Genomic DNA, 22335 nt, shown 5'->3' on the forward strand with positions numbered 1-22335 from the left:
CATCCATCAAATTCAGCCACACAGTTTGTATGGAGGACATTGCATCGCATTCGCACCAAAATGGTTCAGGACCCTTTTTTTTGAGTGTTCAGACCCATGCCATCCAATGCCACATTTCGCAGCGCATTCTGCAAATTGATTTGGGGGTGCCATTAACTTTATATTGGTTTGCAGAGAGCAGTGTGAACTGTCTGTGATTCAGGTGCCATGTGGGAACCCGCTCAGGAATCGCTGTGGTTCTCGCATTGCACCAGTGTGAGCCCAGCCTGAGGGCCGGTTCACACTATAGCGAGTGCGGCGATCGCATGTAATTCGGAGCGCACTGCTCCTTCATTACATGCGATCTCATGTGCGGATGCAAATTCAGCCATACACTTTGTATGGCTGAATTTGCACTGTTTCTGCACCAAACTCGCACAGGACCCTTTTTTGCAGCCGCATCAGGATCGGATCGCACAGTGGTTCACACTTGTGCGATCCAATCCTGTGCGAACTGCCAGATCGCACTGCGATATGCGATCAAACTTCGGGTGTCGTTAAGATTCAATTGACATCCCCTGCGTATGTGCGTTTGCGTTGCGGGAACAGGCTGCGAATTCGCACAAGTGTGAACCGGGACTGAATGTTTTTTTCCCTGTTATGCGTTTTTTTTTTTTTTATCCATTTCGATGTGTTGCTGTCTGTTTTTGATGTGTTTTGCCCCCACGTTCCTGTTGTGGCTGTGAGACAGGAAGTGAGGGGAAAACTCCCCAAGGGGACACAGATACCAAAAACAAAACCAAAGCCCCCCCACTCTCTCCAATATGGAGAAAAGTTTTGCTGTAAATAAGGAGAAAGTTCCTGGAAATGTGACCTTCTGCATGGAGGAAAGGGGGAGGAGGTGGTTCAGGTACCAGGGATGAAGGGGTTAAACTTTAGAGTGGGTGTGACCCCTCCAGGTAGAGCTGTGTCGGACTTTCCAGGTCATGTGACCCCAGGCTCGGCCCACTGACACCTGTGATTGGTCGGGGAGGGGCGGAGGTGAGGGGGGTTACACAGGGGCGCCGCAGGTGGCCGGAAGGGGGCGTGTACTGTGGGAGGGCGGTGTCCGGGAGGTGAGAGCGCGCACGGGGACGCGCAGGGAGTTTGGGCGCACCTGGCGGAGATACCTGAGGAGGAGTAAGAGGAGAGGAGAGATGGCGGCGGAGCGGGGCTGGGCGACCGTCCTCTGTGTGTTCTACATGGCAGGTGAGTGCGGGGAGACTTCATACACAACTATTATACCCCCTCCCCCATACCGGGGCCTACACCGCCCCCTCCTCCTGAGAGACACGCCGAACCCCTGCAGGGTGTTTACTGCTGTGAGGGGAAATACAACATTCCTCCCAGGAATAGGTGGGGGAGGGGTCTAACAGCAGGGAGACCTGTTTCCATGACAACTTAGAGCAGATTTCCTCTCACTTCCGGTTGTGTCTCTAATACAGGAAGTGATACCCCCCCCCCCGACTCTGACTGCTTCACCATGAAAGTCCTGGTTTTATATTCATTTTATTTCACTCTGGGAGGGGCCCCCTGTCTCCCCTGTCCTCGTACCCTCATGGGCCCCCTGTCTCCCAGTCCCCGTGCCCCCAGGGGCCCCCTGTCCTCGTGCCTGTGTTAGGATCTATACTGGTATGGACTGGGTAATGTGTTAGGATCTATACTGGTATGGACTGGGTAATGTGTTAGGATCTATACTGGTATGGACTGGGTAATGTGTTAGGATCTATACTGGTAGGGACTGGGCAATGTGTTAGGATCTATACTGGTATAGACTGGGTAATGTGTTAGGATCTATACTGGTACGGACTGGGTAATGTGTTAGGATCTATACTGGTACGGACTGGGTAATGTGTTAGGATCTATACTGGTGTGGACTGGGCAATGTGTTAGGATCTATACTGGTATGGACTGGGTAATGCGTTAGGATCTATACTGGTGTGGACTGGGTAATGTGTTAGGATCTATACTGGTGTGGACTGGGTAATGTGTTAGGATCTATACTGGTATGGACTGGGTAATGTGTTAGGATCTATACTGGTATGGACTGGGTAATATGTTAGGATCTATACTGGTATGGACTGGGCAATGTGTTAGGATCTATACTGGTATGGACTGGGTAATGCGTTAGGATCTATACTGGTATGGACTGGGTAATATGTTAGGATCTATACTGGTATGGACTGGGTAATATGTTAGGATCTATACTGGTATGGACTGGGCAATGTGTTAGGATCTATACTGGTATGGACTGGGTAATGCGTTAGGATCTATACTGGTGTGGACTGGGTAATGTGTTAGGATCTATACTGGTATAGACTGGGTAATGTGTTAGGATCTATACTGGTACGGACTGGGTAATGTGTTAGGATCTATACTGGTGTGGACTGGGCAATGTGTTAGGATCTATACTGGTATGGACTGGGTAATGCGTTAGGATCTATACTGGTATGGACTGGGTAATGCGTTAGGATCTATACTGGTGTGGACTGGGTAATGTGTTAGGATCTATACTGGTATGGACTGGGTAATGTGTTAGGATCTATACTGGTATGGACTGGGTAATATGTTAGGATCTATACTGGTATGGACTGGGCAATGTGTTAGGATCTATACTGGTATGGACTGGGTAATGCGTTAGGATCTATACTGGTATGGACTGGGTAATATGTTAGGATCTATACTGGTATGGACTGGGTAATATGTTAGGATCTATACTGGTATGGACTGGGCAATGTGTTAGGATCTATACTGGTATGGACTGGGTAATGCGTTCGGATCTATACTGGTGTGGACTGGGTAATGTGTTAGGATCTATACTGGTATGGACTGGGCAATGTGTTAGGATCTATACTGGTATGGACTGGGTAATGTGTTAGGAAGGAAAGGATGCCGCATCGTTTGATGGAAATGAAAATTATCACCCTACAGAGGGCTGAAGTCAAAGACACCCCGAAAATCAAAGTGAAAAAATGATGCAGCAGGCTCGTCCAATTTACTGAAATTTCATTGCAGAAACTCAGAATGGTCCTCAGTAGTTTGTATGCCCACATCGGGGCATGCTCCTAACGAGACGACGGATGGTGTCCTGGGGTATTTCCTCCCAGATCTGGACCAGGGCATCACTGAGCTCCTGAACAGTCCGAGGTGCAACCTGGGGGCATCGGATGGACCGAAACATAATGTCCCATATGTTGTTTGGATTTATGTCAGGCGAGTGTGGGGGCCATTTGGTATCAATTCCTTCATCCTCCAGGAACTGGCTGCATACTCTCAATACATGAGGCCGGGCATTGTTGTGCACCAGGAGGAATTAAGGACCCACTGCACCATGGTGGGGGTCTGACAATGGGTCCAAGGATTTCATCCCAATTCCTAATGGCAGTCAGCGTATCATTGGTTCACACTGGTGCAATGTCAGACATCGCATGTTATTCGCACCGCTGTACACATCAAATGCCATGTCTGTGTGATGCAAATTCGGCCTTACAGTTTGTATGGAGGACATTGCATCGCATTCGCACCAAAATGGTTCAGGACCCTTTTTGTTTGTGTTCAGACCCATGCGATCCAATGCCACAGTTCGCAGCGCATTCTGCAAAATGATTTGGGGGTGCCATTAACTTTATATCGCCACTCGCAGTGGTTCTTGATTTAGATGCCATGCTGAAACCCGCACAGGAATCGCTGTGGTTCTCGCATCGCACCAGTGTGAGCCCAGCCAGCCTGAATGTGTTTTTGCTGCATTCCAGTGTGTTTTTGATGGGTTTTCAGTGTGTGTGCGTTTTTATTTTTGTTTTCTAGGGACCCCCTGTCTCCCCGGTCCTTGTGCTTCTATGGACCAACTGTCTCCCCAGTCCTCGTACTTCTAGGGGCGCCCTGTGCTTCTGCTTCTAGGGGCGCCCTGTGCTTCTGCTTCTAGGGGCGCCCTGTGCTTCTGCTTCTAGGGGCGCCCTGTGCTTCTGCTTCTAGGGGCCCCCTGTCTCCCCAGTCTTCGTACTTCTAGGGGCCCCCTGTCTCCCCAGTCGTCGTACTTCTATGGGGCCCCCTGTCTCCCCTGTGCTTCTGCGTCTAGGGGGCCCCCTGTGCTTCTGCCTCTAGGGGGCCCCCTGTGCTTCTGCCTCTAGGGGGCCCCCCCCCTGCGCTTCTGCCTCTAGGGGGCCCCCCCCCTGCGCTTCTGCCTCTAGGGGGCCCCCCCCCTGCGTTTCTGCCTCTAGGGGGCCCCCCCCCCGCGCTTCTGCCTCTAGGGGCCCCCGTCTCCCCGGTCCTCGTGCTCTTCAAACACATTTAATGTTAACGAGGGATAAAACCTAGAAGCTGATTGGCTACCATGCGCAGTTGCAGAGAGTACTCAAGTTTTAGTAAATCTCCTCCCCCACCTGTCATGTTCACACCAGAATGATGTGTTTTCTTTGCATTGGAGCTGTGCGATTTTATGCGATGTGTTTGCACAAACCTCTCACCCACAACCGGTCAGAGGAAACATGCCTATGAAAAAAAAAAATAAACTATGGACAAAAAAAAACAATCCTAAAAAAAAAAAAAATTTGCATTTAAACGCGCATAAAAGTGCGGAAACGCGAATATCTACAGGCACGTTTTTCTGCGCATTGTAGTGTGAATGGCCCTTCTAGGCCGGGTTCACCCTGCTGAGCTGCGATTTGGTCACAATGCGGGTGTATTCAGATTTTGTGGGTTTTAGTCACAGTCCCATATCAAAAAGCTTAGAAGCCTTTACATATTCGCTTGGGATTAGTGATTCGAAGTATTGAGAGGGTCAGAGGGCAGCCAAGCAACCAGCATTTTCAGGAGAGCTCAGCCATCATGACTGCTGTACTGACTGTAGACTGTTGGTCTGTCTGGCTGTACATGGATTAGATGTTTAAGTAACTTTGAGCAATTTTATGTAGCAAAGTAATGTTTCCATTGAAATGTAACAGTATGTGTTCCTCCTTGTTGTGATCAGATACAATGTTTCCAAAGCTCGCAGCAGTTTTTCTCTGTGTTGCTCACTATGTAAACATGAAAATCTGCATCACTTCCTCTTATTACTCATCGTATCACCCAGGCAGGTATTTAGCTGCATGTGCTGCTGGTGACTCTCCTCCTGGTGGGGTGTTTTCATTAGCACTGAGAATGGCCCAGGGGGAGGGGAGAGCTGGGGGCTGCCATTCTCTGGTGAATAAGAACTCTTCAGGAGGGCAGGATGTGATCTCAGAGACCGTGACACCTGGGCTCCGCCTTCTTCCCTGGAATCACCTGAGCAGCAGTGCCACCCGCTGACAGCTCTTCTGTATTGCAACTAAAGTGCTTAATGGAGGTGTATAATCCAAGTCTTTCTCAGCTAGGGGGATGTTAGAGGTTCCTCAAGAGGTTGCCAGGGGCTTCTTCAGAAATAATCAGTTTTTGACTCGCAGATAATAAAATACTGACCCCAGTGAATGTATTTGCTGTCTGGGGGGGAAATTCTTCCCACTGATCACCAATGTAAGGGGCATTCTTCCCGCTGGCCTCCAGTGTAGGGGGCATTCTTCCCGCTGGCCTCCAGTGTAGGGGGCATTCTTCCCGCTGGCCTCCAGTGTAGGGGGCATTCTTCCCGCTGGCCTCCAGTGTAGGGGGCATTCTTCCCGCTGGCCTCCAGTGTAGGGGGCATTCTTCCCGCTGGCCTCCAGTGTAGGGGGCATTCTTCCCGCTGGCCTCCAGTGTAGGGGGCATTCTTCCCGCTGGCCTCCAGTGTAGGGGGCATTCTTCCAGCTGGCCTCCAGTGTAGGGGGCATTCTTCCAGCTGGCCTCCAGTGTAGGGGGCATTCTTCCCGCTGGCCTCCAGTGTAGGGGGCATTCTTCCCGCTGGCCTCCAGTGTAGGGGGCATTCTTCCCGCTGGCCTCCAGTGTAGGGGGCATTCTTCCCGCTGGCCTCCAGTGTAGGGGGCATTCTTCCCGCTGGCCTCCAGTGTAGGGGGCATTCTTCCCCCCCCCCCCCCCCGACCGCCAATGTAAGGGGCATTCTTCCTGCTGACCCCCCACTTCCACTAATTAAGAATGTGAGGGAACACTACAGTTTCCACAGTCTGCTTTTATAGTTCTGATCATCTGTTCCCATTATAATTTAGATGGATAAAGCAGCCCTAGATATCAACTAAGTATTCCACATCCCTTATTTGTTTTCATTCCTTATATCTCAGCTCATTGTTTTCCCTTGTATACTGTAAGGCAGCCTTTCCCAGCTTTTTTCCCCAAGAGGAACCTATAAAAAAAAAAAAAAAAAAAAAAAAAAAAAAATTCAAAACTCAGGGAATTCCTGTTAAAAAAAAATGACTTCTGGTCATTGAGGTAATGGTGGTCAGTGGGAAGAATGCCCCACTTTGCTGGCTGAGATTACCCCCCCACACACACACGCGCACACACACACTTTACAATGGTGATCAGAATCCCACCCTTTCATTGGGTTCATGCAGCTGGCTCTGCCAGGTAGAGTTGACCCCGGAACTATCAAATAGGAGGTCAATCTGCTACAGGTCAGGGGATCACTGATTCTGGATGGAGGAACCCTGGTTGAGAATGGTTCCTGTACAGTATAGATATAATACATATTAGCAGGGGTTCCCCAAAACCTGAAAGATATTTCAATAGTCCATCCATGTTAAAAATAATTGAGAAAAGCTGATGTAATCCAAGTAGCATTCGAAGTATTGTTCATGCTTTACAAGAAAACTAAACAAAATTGTGCTTTTATTATTCCATGGTGTGGACGGGGGGTAAAGGTTCAGGTTTAAATTTTAGTCTTGGTGCAAATTCTGACCAATGATGGGAAATCTCCCATTTTCAACAAATAAGCTAGTCCTGGGAGTTCTACACCAGTGGTCCCAAGGGCCCACTAACAGGCCAGATTTTAAGTATTACCTTGGGGAGATGCAGACTTGAGTACTGCAATCACTGAGCAGCAAATGATATCACCTGGGATGTATATCAGTTATCTTGCAAACCTGGCCTGTTAGTGTGCCCTGAGGACCACTGCTCTACACCATCAGAATGAGAGGTATACTCCCCTAGGTAAATAAGAGGGAGGTGTAATCAAAACATCAAGTATAAGACCCCATTCACACTAGCGCGACTTGTCAGGCGACTTGGTCGCCTGACAAGTCGCGGTGGGTCGCCCGCCATTGAATAGTACAGGACCCGTTCTAATAGGAGCGACACAAGTCGCTCCGACTTAGAAAAAGGGTCCTGTACTACTTTGGGGGCGACCTGGAGGCGACTTGCATTGACTTCAATGATATGAAGTCCGTGCAAGTCGCGCTGAGGTCGCCCCCAGCAAGTCGTGTCGCGCCAGTGTGAATGGGCGCTTAGAAAAAATACAAAAAGGGGAAGTTACCTCTACAACACTTTATTAGCATGTATAATGCAAAAAATAAATAAGCATCCGATCCCAAAAACCCCTCCTGGGGGGGGGGGCTTTTGGGATCGGATGCTTATTTATTATTTTTTGCATTATACATGCTAATACTGTTGTAGAGGTAACTCAATAGGGCGTGTTTATCTTTCTTTTTCGTTTTGTTGTAATTTTTTTCAAAATCTCCCATTTTCATTGGCCAAGGCATTGAGGGATAATCTCTGGATGTGGTCACCTGTCTGGTGTCAGGGGTCAAATGTATGTTGCCCCTTTTACTTTGGGGAGATCTCTTGCTTCCCCCCCCCCCCCACCTCTTTCCATATGTGTCTCCTCCTCCTTCTTTTTTATTTTTTTGTAAACTGTTTAGTTTTCATTTCCCCTTTGGTAAGTGTTTCTCATTTTCTGTCCCGTAGGATGCATCAGTGGAATGACAGTGACTGTGAAGAATCCTTTCAATGTGGTGATCTTATTCCAGCCGATCACACTGCAGTGCAACTACCAGACCTCGTCTCAGCAGCCTCCTCTCGTAACCTGGAAGTACAAATCCTTCTGCAGGGATCGCATCGCTGATGCTTTCAACCCATCCGGCCAGGACACCCAGATCAATAATCAGCTCCAGGCCGCCAATCCTGGGTACAATCCGTACGTGGAGTGCCAGGATAACACCCGTACAGTCCGCATTGTGGCCACCAAGCAAGGCAACGCGGTCACTCTGGGGGACTTCTACCAGGGACGTAAAATCACTATTAATAACAGTAGGTGCCTTTTTTTTATTTGAAGTGTGTGTAAAAAATATACCATGCCTGGAATTCATCTTGAACTGCAGCAGAAAAAATAAATCAGTTGTGGTGTTTGCCAGTTCTGTGTAAATCTCAGAACTGGATGGATACAAATACATCCCATTTGGGAGGTAAAACGGTTCTGATATACTGTATGCATTTCCATCTGTGCATTTAACTGTTCAGCTTTAACTTTGCGAACCTCCTGTAATGTTTGTTCATTTTCAGATGCAGATCTCAGTATTGAACAGACGGCGTGGGGAGACAGCGGAGTTTACTATTGCACTGTGACCTCTGCTCAGGATCTGTCGGGGAATAACGAGGCTTACGCTGAACTGCTGGTATTGGGTAAGACTATTGTGGTGTTTTCACAAATATTCTATTCTGTGAGTAGTGCATACAGTACATAATCCGCCCCTGGAAGCTTTGAAAGAGAATAGAAGAATTGGGCTTTTACATAACGAGTTGTATAAAGTGACATTTAAAGTGTTACTAAACCCATAACCGTAAAATCAGTGTGTATATGGCCCAGTGATGGGGATCCTTGGCACCCCAGATGTTTTAGAACTATATTTCCCATGATGCTCATGCACTCTGCAGTGTAGTTGAGCATCATGGGAAATGTAGTTCCAGAACATCTGGGGTGCCAAGGTTCGCCATCACTGGTATATGCAGTAAAGCATGCTCGTTATACTACTGTGGAACCTAAGGGGTTAATCCTCTGCATTGTGTAAAAAGGCTGTTTGATCCTGTCTTCTCTGATCCTCCCCTTCTTCCACTGACTCCTAATAATAATTTCCTGTTAAGTCTATGGAGTCAGACTGCACATGCTCAGTTTGGTGTGTCTTTCTATAGGTTTTTTTTTTTTTTTTTGGTAGAGTGCATGTTATCAGCACAGGGGCAATCACTGTCCAGGCAGAGGGTCGGGGGGGGGGGGGGGGGGGTCTTACAGTCTCATAGGTCAGGCAGAAAACTCCTCCTACAAGCTTTAACCAGACACTGCTAGAAGTCACAAGACTGCTATATACTGCTGATGAGAAAAGGTATTTAGCAGTTTGTATTTTTTTAAAATGATTGTATTTCCATGTTCTGTGTACTGTGGGAGAGCAGATATAGTGACTGCAGGCTCCTGGGGAGAGCAGATATAGTGACTGCAGGCTCCTGGCTAGAGCAGATATAGTGACTGCAGGCTCCTGGGGAGAGCAGATATAGTGACTGCAGGCTCCTGGGGAGAGCAGATATAGTGACTGCAGGCTCCTGGGGAGAGCAGATATAGTGACTGCAGGCTCCTGGGGAGAGCAGATATAGTGACTGCAGGCTCCTGGGGAGAGCAGATATAGTGACTGCAGGCTCCTGGGGAGAGCAGATATAGTGACTGCAGGCTCCTGGGGAGAGCAGATATAGTGACTGCAGGCTCCTGGGGAGAGCAGATATAGTGACTGCAGGCTCCTGGGGAGAGCAGATATAGTGACTGCAGGCTCCTGGGGAGAGCAGATATAGTGACTGCAGGCTCCTGGGGGGACCAGATATAGTGACTGCAGGCTCCTGGGGAGAGCAGATATAGTGACTGCAGGCTCCTGGGGAGAGCAGATATAGTGACTGCAGGCTCCTGGGGAGAGCAGATATAGTGACTGCAGGCTCCTGGGGAGAGCAGATATAGTGACTGCAGGCTCCTGGGGAGAGCAGATATAGTGACTGCAGGCTCCTGGGGAGAGCAGATATAGTGACTGCAGGCTCCTGGGGAGAGCAGATATAGTGACTGCAGGCTCCTGGGGGGACCAGATATAGTGACTGCAGGCTCCTGGGGGGACCAGATATAGTGACTGCAGGCTCCTGGGGGGACCAGATATAGTGACTGCAGGCTCCTGGGGGGACCAGATATAGTGACTGCAGGCTCCTGGGGAGAGCAGATATAGTGACTGCAGGCTCCTGGGGAGAGCAGATATAGTGACTGCAGGCTCCTGGGGGGACCAGATATAGTGACTGCAGGCTCCTGGGGAGACCAGATATAGTGACTGCAGGCTCCTGGGGAGACCAGATATAGTGAATGCAGGGAGCTAGGTTTAGTAACCCTTTAAAATTGTGGAAAACACTTGTATATACCCGGTGAAGTGACTGGCTTCAGATGGCACACAGAGATTAAAGTGGTTGTAAACCCACTTTGTTGACATTTACATATAGGTAATCCTATATTAAGGCTTACCTATAGGTGCTATAAATATCTCCTAAACTTGCACCGTTTAGGAGATATTTACAGTGCATGCAGCCGATGACATCATTGGCGCATGCGCTCTGAAGGAACGGCCACCCGTGCCGTTCCTTCAGAGCCCAGTGCCGTGAACGGCGGCTCCCGCGCGGGAGTGATGTAATGGCACCTCCGGCCAATCAGATGGCCGGAGGACGCGATCCAGGAAGTAGGACGACCGAACATGTCGGCGGTCCTGTCGGCACTGCGGGGGCTTCGTTTTTAGGTAAGCACTTCATAATGAGCTAGTATGCGATGCATTCTAGCTCATAATGCCTTTCTCTTTACAGTTTTTTTTTTTTAGCGGGTTTGCTTCCTCCTTTAAACAAATCCTCACGTGTAAGTTGTACCTATTTATCCGCCGCAATCTCTTCTCCAGAGTCAAAATACAAAATTTAGACCGTATTTCCTCTCCTCCAGGGGGCAGGGATCTGATGTCAGACTGCAAATCATAGAGCTGAGTGTAATCTGAGACCTGAGTGGTTTGAATGAACAGTCTCATAGGGAAACATGCACAGCTGGTCATTAAGGGGGCAAATCGTTCTGTTCCAGAAGTGGTAAATGGTGTAGTAATCTTTCCTGGCGCCTTTGTATATGTGGTTTGCCCACACAAGACTGTAATGAGTGATCCTACCATTGTGCAAAGTGCAGTAACCTTGAGCAGTCTCAGCGAGGGGATATCACTGCTTTAGAATGCTGTATCTTTGTTTATGATCCAGTCTGCAACTAAAATGCTAATATCTACAGTGTGTTCCTTTTTTAAAAAAAAATAAAAAAAAGTTGCTATATAATAGTATAAACCGAGCTACAGCTGCAAAATATTGACCCTCGTATACAAATGCTCGTCTGTCTTGCAGAACACTTTCCCAGCAACTCTAACTGCTGGTGAGGCAATGCCCCAATGGGTGATATACATATACACTATATTACCAAAAGTATTGGGACGCCTGCCTTTACACGCACATGAACTTTAATGGCATCCCAGTCTTAGCCCGTTAGGGTTCAGGGATGGCCAATAGTGCTAACTGAGGAGTGTTAGGTATGGTTACTCCCATAATCTGGTGATAAATGTGTAGGCAGCTCCACCATACACTATATTACCAAAAGTATTGGGACGCCTGCCTTTACACACACAAACTTTAATGGCACCCCAGTCTTAGTCTGTAGGGTTCAATATTGAGTTGGCCCACCCTTTGCAGCTATAACAGCTTCAGCTCTTCTGGGAAGGCTGTCCACAAGGTTTAGGAGTGTGTCTATGGGAATGTTTGACCATTCTTCCAGAAGCGCATTTGTGAGGTCAGCCACTGATGTTTGACAAGAAGGCCTGGCTCAGTCTCCGCGCTAAATCATCCCAAAGGTGTTCTATCGGGTTAAGGTCAGAACTCTGTGCAGGCCAGTCAAGTTTCTCCACCCCAAACTCGCTCATCCATGTCTTTATGGACCTTGCTTTGTGCATTGGTCCAAATCATTTGGTGGAGGGGGGATTATGGTGTGGGGGTTTTTAGGGGTTGGGCTTGGCCCTTTAGTTCCAGTGAAGGGAACTCTTAAGGTGTCAGCATACCAAGACATTTTGGACAATTTCATGCTCTCAACTTTGTGGGAACAGTTTGAGGATGGCCCCTTCCTGTTCCAACATGACTGCACACCAGTGCACAAAGCAAGGTACATAAAGACATGGATGAGCGTGTTTGGGGTGGAGAAACTTGACTGGACTGCACAGTCCTGACCTCAACCCAACAGAACTCCTTTGGGAGGAATGAGAGTGGAGACTGTGAGCCAGGCCTTTATATTCACATCAGTGCCTGACCTCACAAATGCGCTTCTGGAAGAATGGTCAAACATTCCCATAGACACACTCCTAAACCTTGTGGACGGCCTTCCCAGAAGAGTTGAAGCTGTTATAGCTGCAAAGGGTGGGCCAACTCAATATTGAACCCTACGGACTAAGACTGGGGTGCCATTAAAGTTTGTGTGTGTAAAGGCAGACGTCCCAATACTTTTGGTAATATAGTGTATGGTGGAGCTGCCTACGCATTTACCTCCAGATTATGGGAGTAACCATACCCAACACTCCTCAGTCAGCACTATTAGCCATCCTTCCTGAACTCATTTCCACTGTCTCCAAAACCCTTCTCTGCTTTTTCATTGTCGCTATGCAAACTATCATCCCCAGGTATGAAAGGTCTCCCGGCATCCCACAGAATAAAGGACTGGGTCAATGAGGATGGATATCCTGATAGAAAACTTCTACGATACTCAAGACCAATATAATGCACTCTGGAGCATCCAGAGTTGCCTTCATGGATAAACCTGCATTTAAGACTTTTACCTCCTATGATGGAACGGGCCCTAGACTCTAACTTCTCCTTCTCTTATGTCCATCTGGGAGAATAACTTGTTATCCTGAGCTTACTCAAGTCTTATGACCCGCTACAGCACGCACATTTCCTTCCTTGTTTCCTTACCTGCTTATCCGACTCTCCTGTCACTCGTTCTGTTTCCTTTTCTGACAATAACCGGCTGCCAGGCAATCTGCAATGATAAGGTTACCATGTTCTGTTAGCACCGATATGCATATGTATAGAACAAACCAAACTTGCCTGTAACACCTTGTACCATGTATGGCAGTTACCTTTGGCCGTCTGTTCTACTGCCCCGTATCCTCTTCCATGAAAACAATAACATTTTAATTTCTTAACCACTTCAAGAATGCAGTCTGTAAATAAACGTTGCAGCTTTGAAGTGGTTTACTGGGGTTATGGGTATCGTTCTTTGCAGCCGGCTTTCTCATGAAAGCGGTCGAAGTAGCTCATGAGTCGCTGGAACGCCTTCCGAAACAAAAATGTTGTGGGGGTTTTTTTTTTTAACTTTTGCTTTTAACCACTTTACTACTGACTGCGGCAAACCGTCGTAGCTATAAGTCGGTTGCACGCAGGAGGCTAGGGGGTGAGCGTGCGGCGGCGCGCCCCTGCTTGTCTGATGCAGTGACATTGCCGCTCTGATTGCTGCCTGACACCCGTGATCGCTCCCCGCTGAGAGAGAACGTTCAGCTGTTTGTAAACACAGCTGACCGTTCTTCTCCCTGGAATGATCACAGAGCTCCTGTGATCCTTCTATATGCATACTAGCACATTATCCCATTGTCCTGCAGGGTTATATAATTTTTTTAAATTTTTACACTGTATACAACCGCTTTAAGTACTGTAGTTTGTTGCTATTCCACAAGCATGCACAATTTTAAAGTGTGACATGTTAGTATCTACTCAGCGTAATTTCCTCCTTTTTTAAAAAATAAATAAAAATTGGTAACTATTGTGTGGTGGTTTTTTTTTTTTTTTTTTTTATTTCTTTAAAGTATATCTTTTTTCCCCCAAAAAACTGTTTACAAAACCGCTGCGCATGTACCGTGGGACATAAAAAAAATTGCAACGATCGCCATTTTATTCCCTAGGGCAGGGGTAGGGAACCTATGGCTCGCGAGCCAGATGTGGCTCTTTTGATGGCTGCATCTGGCTTGCAGACAAATCTTTAATAAAGGGGGGCGTGTCTGGACGTGAGCTGCGCTGAGCATGTAGTCCCAGAGCTCCGCCCCGTCTACCACTCCAGTGCCATCCGCGTAGCTGTGCCTGGTGCCAAGGAGATTTCTGCACCCATTGACAGTACACTTTGTGGGCTACCCTCAGTTCGTCTCTGGGTGACCGGATTGCTGCGCTACGGACCCCGCGGCCAAGTTGTGGTACCACCGCCGGCTCGTGTGCTGTGCATCTGAGGGCCTTGGCAATCACCGCCCGGTAAGGAGACCTGCCATCCCCTCCCTGTTCCCCCGACAGACACGATCTCCTTCCACTCTGACACCTGGGGACCTGCGGGAGCTGCCTCTCACATCCACTTCAGCAGCCGGCCACCATTTTCTCATGGCCTATACTCGCCTCCATCACTCGCAGGCCTGCAGGCGCTTCACCACTCCGGCCTCATTGCATACCTGCCTGCTCTCCTCTCTTCCCGACCAGACTCCAGGCACTTTCACACGGCTCCATCTACTCACTGTATAGCTGCGACCCATGAATATGAATATTAAATAAAGGTTCCTGACCCCTGAAATATAGTGTATGGCTCTCACGGAATTACATTTGAAAATGTGATGTTCATGGCTCTCTCAGCCAAAAAGGTTCCCAACCCCTGCCCTAGGGTCTCTGCTAAAAAAAATTACAAATTTTTGGGGATTTTAAGTAATTTTCTACCAAAAAACACTGATTAAAACATGTAAACCGTGCCTGAATAATCCTGCTCACAAGTGGTTTAAAAAGTTAGAATTTGAACTTGCTCAAGAGTAAAGTGTCGTTACCAGCTATCGTCATAGTTACATACATAGTTACATAGTAGGTGAGGTTGAATAAAGACAATAGTCCATCCAGTTCAACCTGTGTAGGTGTGTGACTGTAATCATCTAACATAGCCCTCAATCTCCTGATCCTTGAGATGTAAGTCTAAGAGTCTTTTGAAAGTCACCATACTACCCGCAGAAACCACCTCTTGTGGTAGACAATTCCACAATCTTGTAGCCCTAACAGTAAAGAACCCCCCACGTTGCCTGAGGTTAAAACGCTTCTCCTCTAATCGCATTGTATGTCCTCGAGTCCTCATGCAATTCCTTCGAATGAACAGCTTTTCTTCTAAGCTGAGATCCCCATTAAGATATTTATAAATTGCTATCATGTCCCCTCTCAGACGTCTTTTCTCCAGGGAAAATAAATCGAGCGATTGCAGCCGCTCTTCATAGGTAAGGTCCTCCAACCCCCTAATCAGTTTAGTTGCCCTTCTCTGGACTTTCTCCAGCTCCAACACATCCCTCCTGAGGACTGGCGACCAGAACTGGACAGAATACTCCAGATCAGGGGCGGACTGACCATTCGGGCGTTCGGGCACTGCCCGAGGGCCCCGAGTCAGGGGGGGGCCCCATGAGAGGCTTAGTCCGCCCCTGGATGTGCCCACAGCTTATCATGCAGGATAGAGGAGGTTTATGCCCTGAGGAGGCAGCGAGCTTTGGCATCCCTGCCGGCAGTTGATGCAGCTGTATGAGAGGATCCAGTGCCTGCTGAGATCAGAGAGCGATAAGGATGATAGCAGTGACAGGCGCTTCGGCCACCTCTCCCCCTAAGGAATTCAGCAGAGGGGCGGGGCCACAATATACGTTCCTGCCGGGGGAGACAGACAATGAGAGAGCTGGAGGCTGCAGAGTGCACACGGAGTGAAGTCATCTCAGAGATAGCCATCTGACCTGCATGGTGTGCAGCAGCAGCAGCAGGTCAGTGTGTAATCACCGCAATTTAGTGGTATGTCTAAAATCACAAGCCAGGCTAAGTGTTTCTTCTTGCCCAATGCCCATCTACAGGTGCTATTTCCTAGTACACTGAGTGCACACTCATATCTGTACACTGAGACTGAGTGCTGCTCAGTGTATAGATATCAGTGTTATAAATAGGGAATAGCACTAAGTGCCGGTTCACACTTGTGCAGTTTGCGAGATCGCATGTAATTCGGAGCGCACTGCTCCTTCATTACATGCGATCTCCTGTGCGGATGCGAGTTCAGCCATACACTTTGTATGGGGCTGAATTCGCAGTGCATTCACAGCAAACTCGCACAAGAGGCATTTTTTGAGCCGCATCAGAATCGGATCGCACAGTGGTTCACACTTGTGCGATCCGATCCTGTGCGAACTTGCAGATCGCACTGGGATATGCGATCGCAACTGGGGTTGTCGTTAACTTTTAATTGACACCCCCTGCGTATCGCATATGGCAGTGTGAACTGCCAGATGTGCGGATGCGATGCAGGAACACGCTGTATATTCGCAGCGTTCCCGCATCGCACTAATGTGAACCGGCACTTAGTGAGTTATATTCCCTATATGTTACACTGATATCTGTATACTGAGTGTTGTTCCCTATATACATAACACTGACATCCATAGACTTCAGCAGGGAGAATGCTCCTTACATTGGTGGTCAGTGGGAAGAATGCTCCTTACATTGGTGATCAGTGAGAAGAATGCTCCTTACATTGGTGATCAGTGAGAAGAATGTTGCTTACATTGGTGGTCAGTGAGAAGAATGCTCCTTACATTGGTGGTCAGTGGGAAGAATGTTCCTTACATTGGTGGTCAGTGGGAAGAATGTCCCTTACATTGGTGGTCAGTGGGAAGAATGTCCCTTACATTGGTGGTCAGTGGGAAGAATGTCCCTTACATTGGTGGTCAGTGAGAAGAATGTCCCTTACATTGGTGGTCAGTGAGAAGAATGCCCCTTACATTGGTGGTCAGTGGGAAGAATGCTCCTTACATTGGTGGTCAGTGGGAAGAATGTTCCTTACATTGGTGGTCAGTGGGAAGAATGTCCCTTACATTGGTGGTCAGTGGGAAGAATGCTCCTTACATTGGTGGTCAGTGAGAAGAATGCTCCTTACATTGGTGGTCAGTGGGAAGAATGCTCCTTACATTGGTGGTCAGTGGGAAGAATGTTCCTTACATTGGTGGTCAGTGGGAAGAATGTCCCTTACATTGGTGGTCAGTGGAAAGAATGACCCTTACATTGGTGGTCAGTGGGAAGAATGTCCCTTACATTGGTGGTCAGTGGGAAGAATGTCCCTTACATTGGTGGTCAGTGGGAAGAATGTCCCTTACATTGGTGGTCAGTGGGAAGAATGTCCCTTACATTGGTGGTCAGTGGGAAGAATGTCCCTTACATTGGTGGTCAGTGGGAAGAATGTCCCTTACATTGGTGGTCAGTGGGAAGAATGTCCCTTACATTGGTGGTCAGTGGGAAGAATGTCCCTTACATTGGTGGTCAGTGGGAAGAATGTCCCTTACATTGGTGGTCAGTGGGAAGAATGTCCCTTACATTGGTGGTCAGTGGGAAGAATGCTCCTTACATGGTGGTTAGCAATAAGAATGCTCCTTACATTGGTGGCCTGTAGAAACACTTCCCCTTACAATGGTGGTCGATGGGAGGAATGCCCCTTACATTGGTGGTTAGTGAAAATTATATAAAAATGATTTACATACTATATATATATATATGTTATTAAAAGTGTAAAGCACACCCTCTATATAAAAAGCATTATGTAGGACGAGCACACATATGTAAACAATAGAAGCGCCATTTATGTATGGTATTGTCGGGAACGTCAGAGTGAAAGTAATTCTAGGTCCAAAATTTTGTAACATGCTGGTCAGAGCTTTGTATTTTTAATTTTTTGTATATTTTTTTATTAAACTGTTCAGCTAAGTAGACATTTGTTGCACCTGTTATATTGTGTTAATTTATGAAAACCTTAAAGTGGAGTTCCACCCCTACCTCAAAAAATTAAAGGTCAGCAGCTACACATACTGTAGCTGCTGACTTTTAATACTAGGACACTTACCTGTCCTGGAATCCAGCCGTGTTTCCATTGGCTGTCAGGTGCTGCCGCCACCATTGACTGTAAGGGGCTTCACAGCCGGTTCCCAACTGTGCATGCGTGAAGTGCGCTGCGCTCTTACTGGCCCGGCAGCAGGGGAAGGAGGAGGGGATGCAAATGCTGATGTATCTCACTACGGCAAGGTCTGACTGAAGTGGGGACAGGGTACCTGTCAAAAACAGGTACCCGCCCCCGATGGTGCCAAATGTGGCACCGGAAGGGGAGGGGGGAATCAGATAAGCATAGCTTCCACTTTTGAGTGGAACTTCACTTTAAGTTTGGAAATGTACAATTGTTGTACTTTAATGTAAGTTTATTTTTCTTTATTTTCTATAATAAACATTTATTTTAAACATAGTGTAGAGAAATTCTGTGACAAACGCATGTAGCGTAGGCAGTGTAATATGTAGGTGGGGCTTTGTGTGGGTGTGGCTTGGGTGTGGGTGAGGACAAAGGGGGCCCCATGATCTCCTATTGCCCGGGGGCCCCATGAGTTGTCAGTCCGCCCCTGCTCCAGATGCGGTCGGACCAGAGTTTTATAAAGTGGAAGGATTATAGTTCGTCGGTTTGTAATATTCCCTCTCTAGCCCACCCAGGCGGCCCTCAGAGCACAGACTGTCCCAACTGTGGCACCCTCCCCTTACTTTTGCACTCCACAAGCACTATAGCTCAGTTGAGAGCCTGAAGGAAAAAAAAATGATGGTAGTTGCAAAATTTTATATATATTTTATGATATCTGTGCAATTGTTGAAATCTTTTAGTTAAAAAAATACTCGCATATGGTTGCACACAAAAACAATAACTTTTGAATATTCTCTGCACAATCCTGACCTCTATAAATGAAATCCCTTACACTGATTAAAATACAGTTGATGTCCACAATGTTATGTGTATTGCCATGACATCAACCTAAAGGATTAATAGCGTGATGCAACCCATTAAAAAAAAAATTTGGGCTTGCATATTGTTTTTGTATATCTCGTCTTCCTTGCTTTAATAAAATTATATTTGAAGGAAAAAAAAATTGTGTATACCAATAAATAAACCTTATACGCAGAACTCCCAACGTGTTAATGTGTACAATTCCTACTTCGTTTTTAAGTTGGGTAATGTGATGTTACTCCCCTTCGTGTATAACAATGATCAAAAAGAATCTCGTAACTATACAAAAAAAAAAAGCTGTAACCCATATATTGCATTCAATACCAAATTTAAAAAAAATCATGCCGCGTTTGAAGGTGCCATTGGAAGTGATAGGAATCGTGTGGGCGTCCCGCGATTTGCCGTGATTCGCAATCATATTCTGCCCACGATCCGGGACGCCAATATGTGAATCATATTCTGCCCACGATCCGGGACGCCAATATGTGAATCATATTCTGCCCACGATCCGGGACGCCAATATGTGAATCATATTCTGCCCACGATCCGGGACGCCAATATGTGAATCATATTCTGCCCACGATCTGGGACGCCAATATGTGAATCATATTCTGCCCACGATCCGGGACGCCAATATGTGAATCGTATTCTGCCCACGATCCGGGACGCCAATATGTGAACGGACTTGACAAAGCACATACACGCGAAACTTGTCGTCACGGCAACCCGAAGTTTAAGTTCCACGCCGGTCCGTTCCTCTTCCTGTCTTCGGCAGCTCGTTCCCAGTGACGCTGTGCGGAAAGGATCCCGGAAGTGTGAGGTCTGTGTGTACGGCCGACACGCACCTTGTGGTCTCCCTTTATCTGTTTCTCAGACCCTCTGGATCCCATTTCCATCTTCCCCCCGGATTTGGATTACGTTTTCTCTATACACGGAGCGGGACCCCCACAGTGTCCTTTGCGACACTGAAGACCCTAGGACCAGTTTGTGTTTTTTTTTTTTAACATTATCTGTTCTAATAAACTTTCCTGTCATTACTGCTTACCAGCTGTCTTTCATCAAGGAGTATCAGCTTTTAAACATACCACTATGCACCATCCCTCTTTCCAGCCCTTCAATATGTGAAAGGAGCCTTTTTTTTTTTTTTTTTTTTTTTTTTAATAAAATTTGCTGGTCTTGCAGATCACTTTTAATATCGCCTTTTTTGTTTTTATTACGGTAAAACACCATGTTAGCCTTTTTTCATGAGTGGAGGGTTTTTTTTTTTTGTCTGTAAGATTTAACTATAGGAGCCTCCTGAAGAAGTGCTTTTTTTTTTTCTTTTCTTTTTTTTTTTAAGTAAATACAGTATCTCACAAAAGTGGGTACACCCCTCATGTGACAGCACTGAAGAAATTACACTTTGCTACAATGTAAAGTAGTGAGTGTACAGCTTGTATAACAGTGTAAATTTGCTGTCCCCTCAAAATAACGCAACACACAGCCATTAATGTCTAAACCGCTGGCAACAAAAGTGAGTACACCCCTAAGTGAAAATGTCCAAATTGGGCCCAATTAGTCATTTTCCCTCACCAGTGTCATGTGACTCGTTAGTGTTACAAGGTCTCGTGTGAATGGGGGGGGGGGCAGGTGTGTTACATTTGGTGTTATCGCTCTCTCACTCATACTGGTCACTGGAAGATCAACATGGCACCTTATAGCAAAGAACTCTGAGTATCTGAAAAGGAATTGTTGCTCTACATAAAGATGGCCTAGGCTATAAGAAGATTGCCAAGACCCTGAAACTGATCTGCAGCTGGTGGCCAAGACCATACAGCAATTTAACAGGACAGGCTCCACTCAGAACAGGCCTCACCATGGTCAACCAAAGAAGTTGCGTGCACATGCTCAGCGTCATATCCAGAGGTTGTCTTTGGGAAATGGACGTATGAGTGCTGCCAGCATTGCTGCAGAGGTTGATGGGGTGGGGGGTCAGCCTGTCAGTGCTCAGACCATACGCTACACACTGCATCAAATTGGTCTGCATGGCTGTCGTACCAGAAGGAAGCCTCTTCTAAAGATGATGCACAAGAAAGCCCACAAACAGTTTGCTGAAGACAAGCAGACTAAGGACATGGATTACTGGAACCATCTCCTGTGGTCCGATGAGACCAAGATAAACTTATTTGGTTCAGATGGTGTCAAGCGTGTGTGGGGGCAACCAGGTAAGGAGAAGAAAGACAAGTGCGTATTGCCTACAATCAAGCATGGTGGTGGGAGTGTCATGGTCTGGGGCTGCATGAGTGCTGCCGGCACTGGGGAGCTACAGTTCATTGAGGGAACCATGAATACCAACATGTACTGTGACATACTGAAGCAGAGCATGATCCCCCTTCCTTCAGAGACTGGGCCGCAGGGCAGTATTCCAACATAACAACCCCAATCATACCTCCAAGACGACCACTGCCTTGCTAAAGAAGCTGAGGGTAAAGGTGATGGACTGGCCAAGCATGTCTCCAGACCTAAACTCTACTGAGCATCTGTGGGGCATCATCAAATGGAAGGTGGAGGAGCGCAAGGTCTCTAACATCCACCAGCTCTGTGATGTCATCATGGAGGAGTGGAAGAGAACTCCAGTGACAAGCTGTGAAGCTCTGGTGAACTCCGTGCCCAAGAGGGATAAGGCAGTGCTGGAAAATAATGGTGGCCACTAGGGATGCACCGAAATTTCGGCCACCGAAATTATCGGCCGAAAATGAGCCTCTCTCATTTCGGCCGATAATGGGTTAACAGTGCCGAAAATAAAATATGGCCGCCGTGGGGAAGGAGGAGGGCACAGCGCAGGGCAGGTTTTAAAAGTCCCGCCTCTGGCCGGCCGTCCGCCTCTCAGTGACGTCCCTACTACAATCTGTGCATTATGAATGGACATACCAGGTCGGGGGGTGGGGCGAGCGGCCGCTATAGAGAGAACTAATGTGATCCTTCCTGTCAGCTCAGCACGTCTATGTGTGAATGAGAACAGAACTGAGCTGACACCGAGCGGGGGGGCGGGCGGAGCGGCCGATATTAGCTGTGACTATGTGAGAGCTTCTCTTCACTGACAGGCATGTATCTCCGCTGACAAGGAAGAGAAGCTCTCACATAGTCACAGCTAATAGTGGCCGCTCCGCCCCCGCCCGGTGTCAGCTCAGTTCTGTTCTCATTCACACATAGACGTGCTGAGCTGACAGGGAAGAATCACATTAGTTCTCTCTATAGCGGCCGCTCGCCCCGCCCCCCGACCTGGTATGTCCATTCATAATGCACAGATCGTAGTAGGGACGTCATTGAGAGGCGGTGCCGCCGGCCAGAGGCGGGACTTTTGAATGCAGGACACCCGAGGAGGAGGAACGCTGAGGCAGTGGGAGTGGGGGGAGATGGGGGGGGGGGGGGGGGAGCTGAGGCAGCTTACCAATGATATTAGTATTATGCAGCATGAGGGGTTAATGTATTGTCACTGCTGGTCACTCATCTATTAGTGACCGACCAGTGGCAGGTAATTAACCCCTTTGTGCTGCATTAGTGCAAACAGTATCAGTGTTAAT

General features: G+C 47.6%; 1 protein-coding gene across 2 annotated transcripts in view; it reads left to right on the top strand.

Moving 5' to 3' along the window:
• Positions 1 to 1096: 1096 nt before the first annotated feature.
• The window catches only part of LSR (lipolysis stimulated lipoprotein receptor), a 43164-nt gene continuing 21925 nt past the window's right edge, over positions 1097 to 22335 (top strand). For both annotated transcript variants that reach the window (XM_082274180.1, XM_082274181.1), the window contains exons 1-3: positions 1097 to 1227; positions 7822 to 8163; positions 8416 to 8535. In XM_082274180.1, coding sequence (XP_082130306.1) covers positions 1176 to 1227; positions 7822 to 8163; positions 8416 to 8535 — 514 coding nt within the window. In that variant the 5' untranslated portion in view covers positions 1097 to 1175. The remainder of the gene's footprint in view (positions 1228 to 7821; positions 8164 to 8415; positions 8536 to 22335) is intronic.

The sequence above is a fragment of the Pelophylax lessonae genome (assembly GCF_965119305.1).
Source record: "Pelophylax lessonae genome assembly, chromosome: 12".
In the NCBI taxonomy this organism is placed as follows: domain Eukaryota; kingdom Metazoa; phylum Chordata; class Amphibia; order Anura; family Ranidae; genus Pelophylax; species Pelophylax lessonae.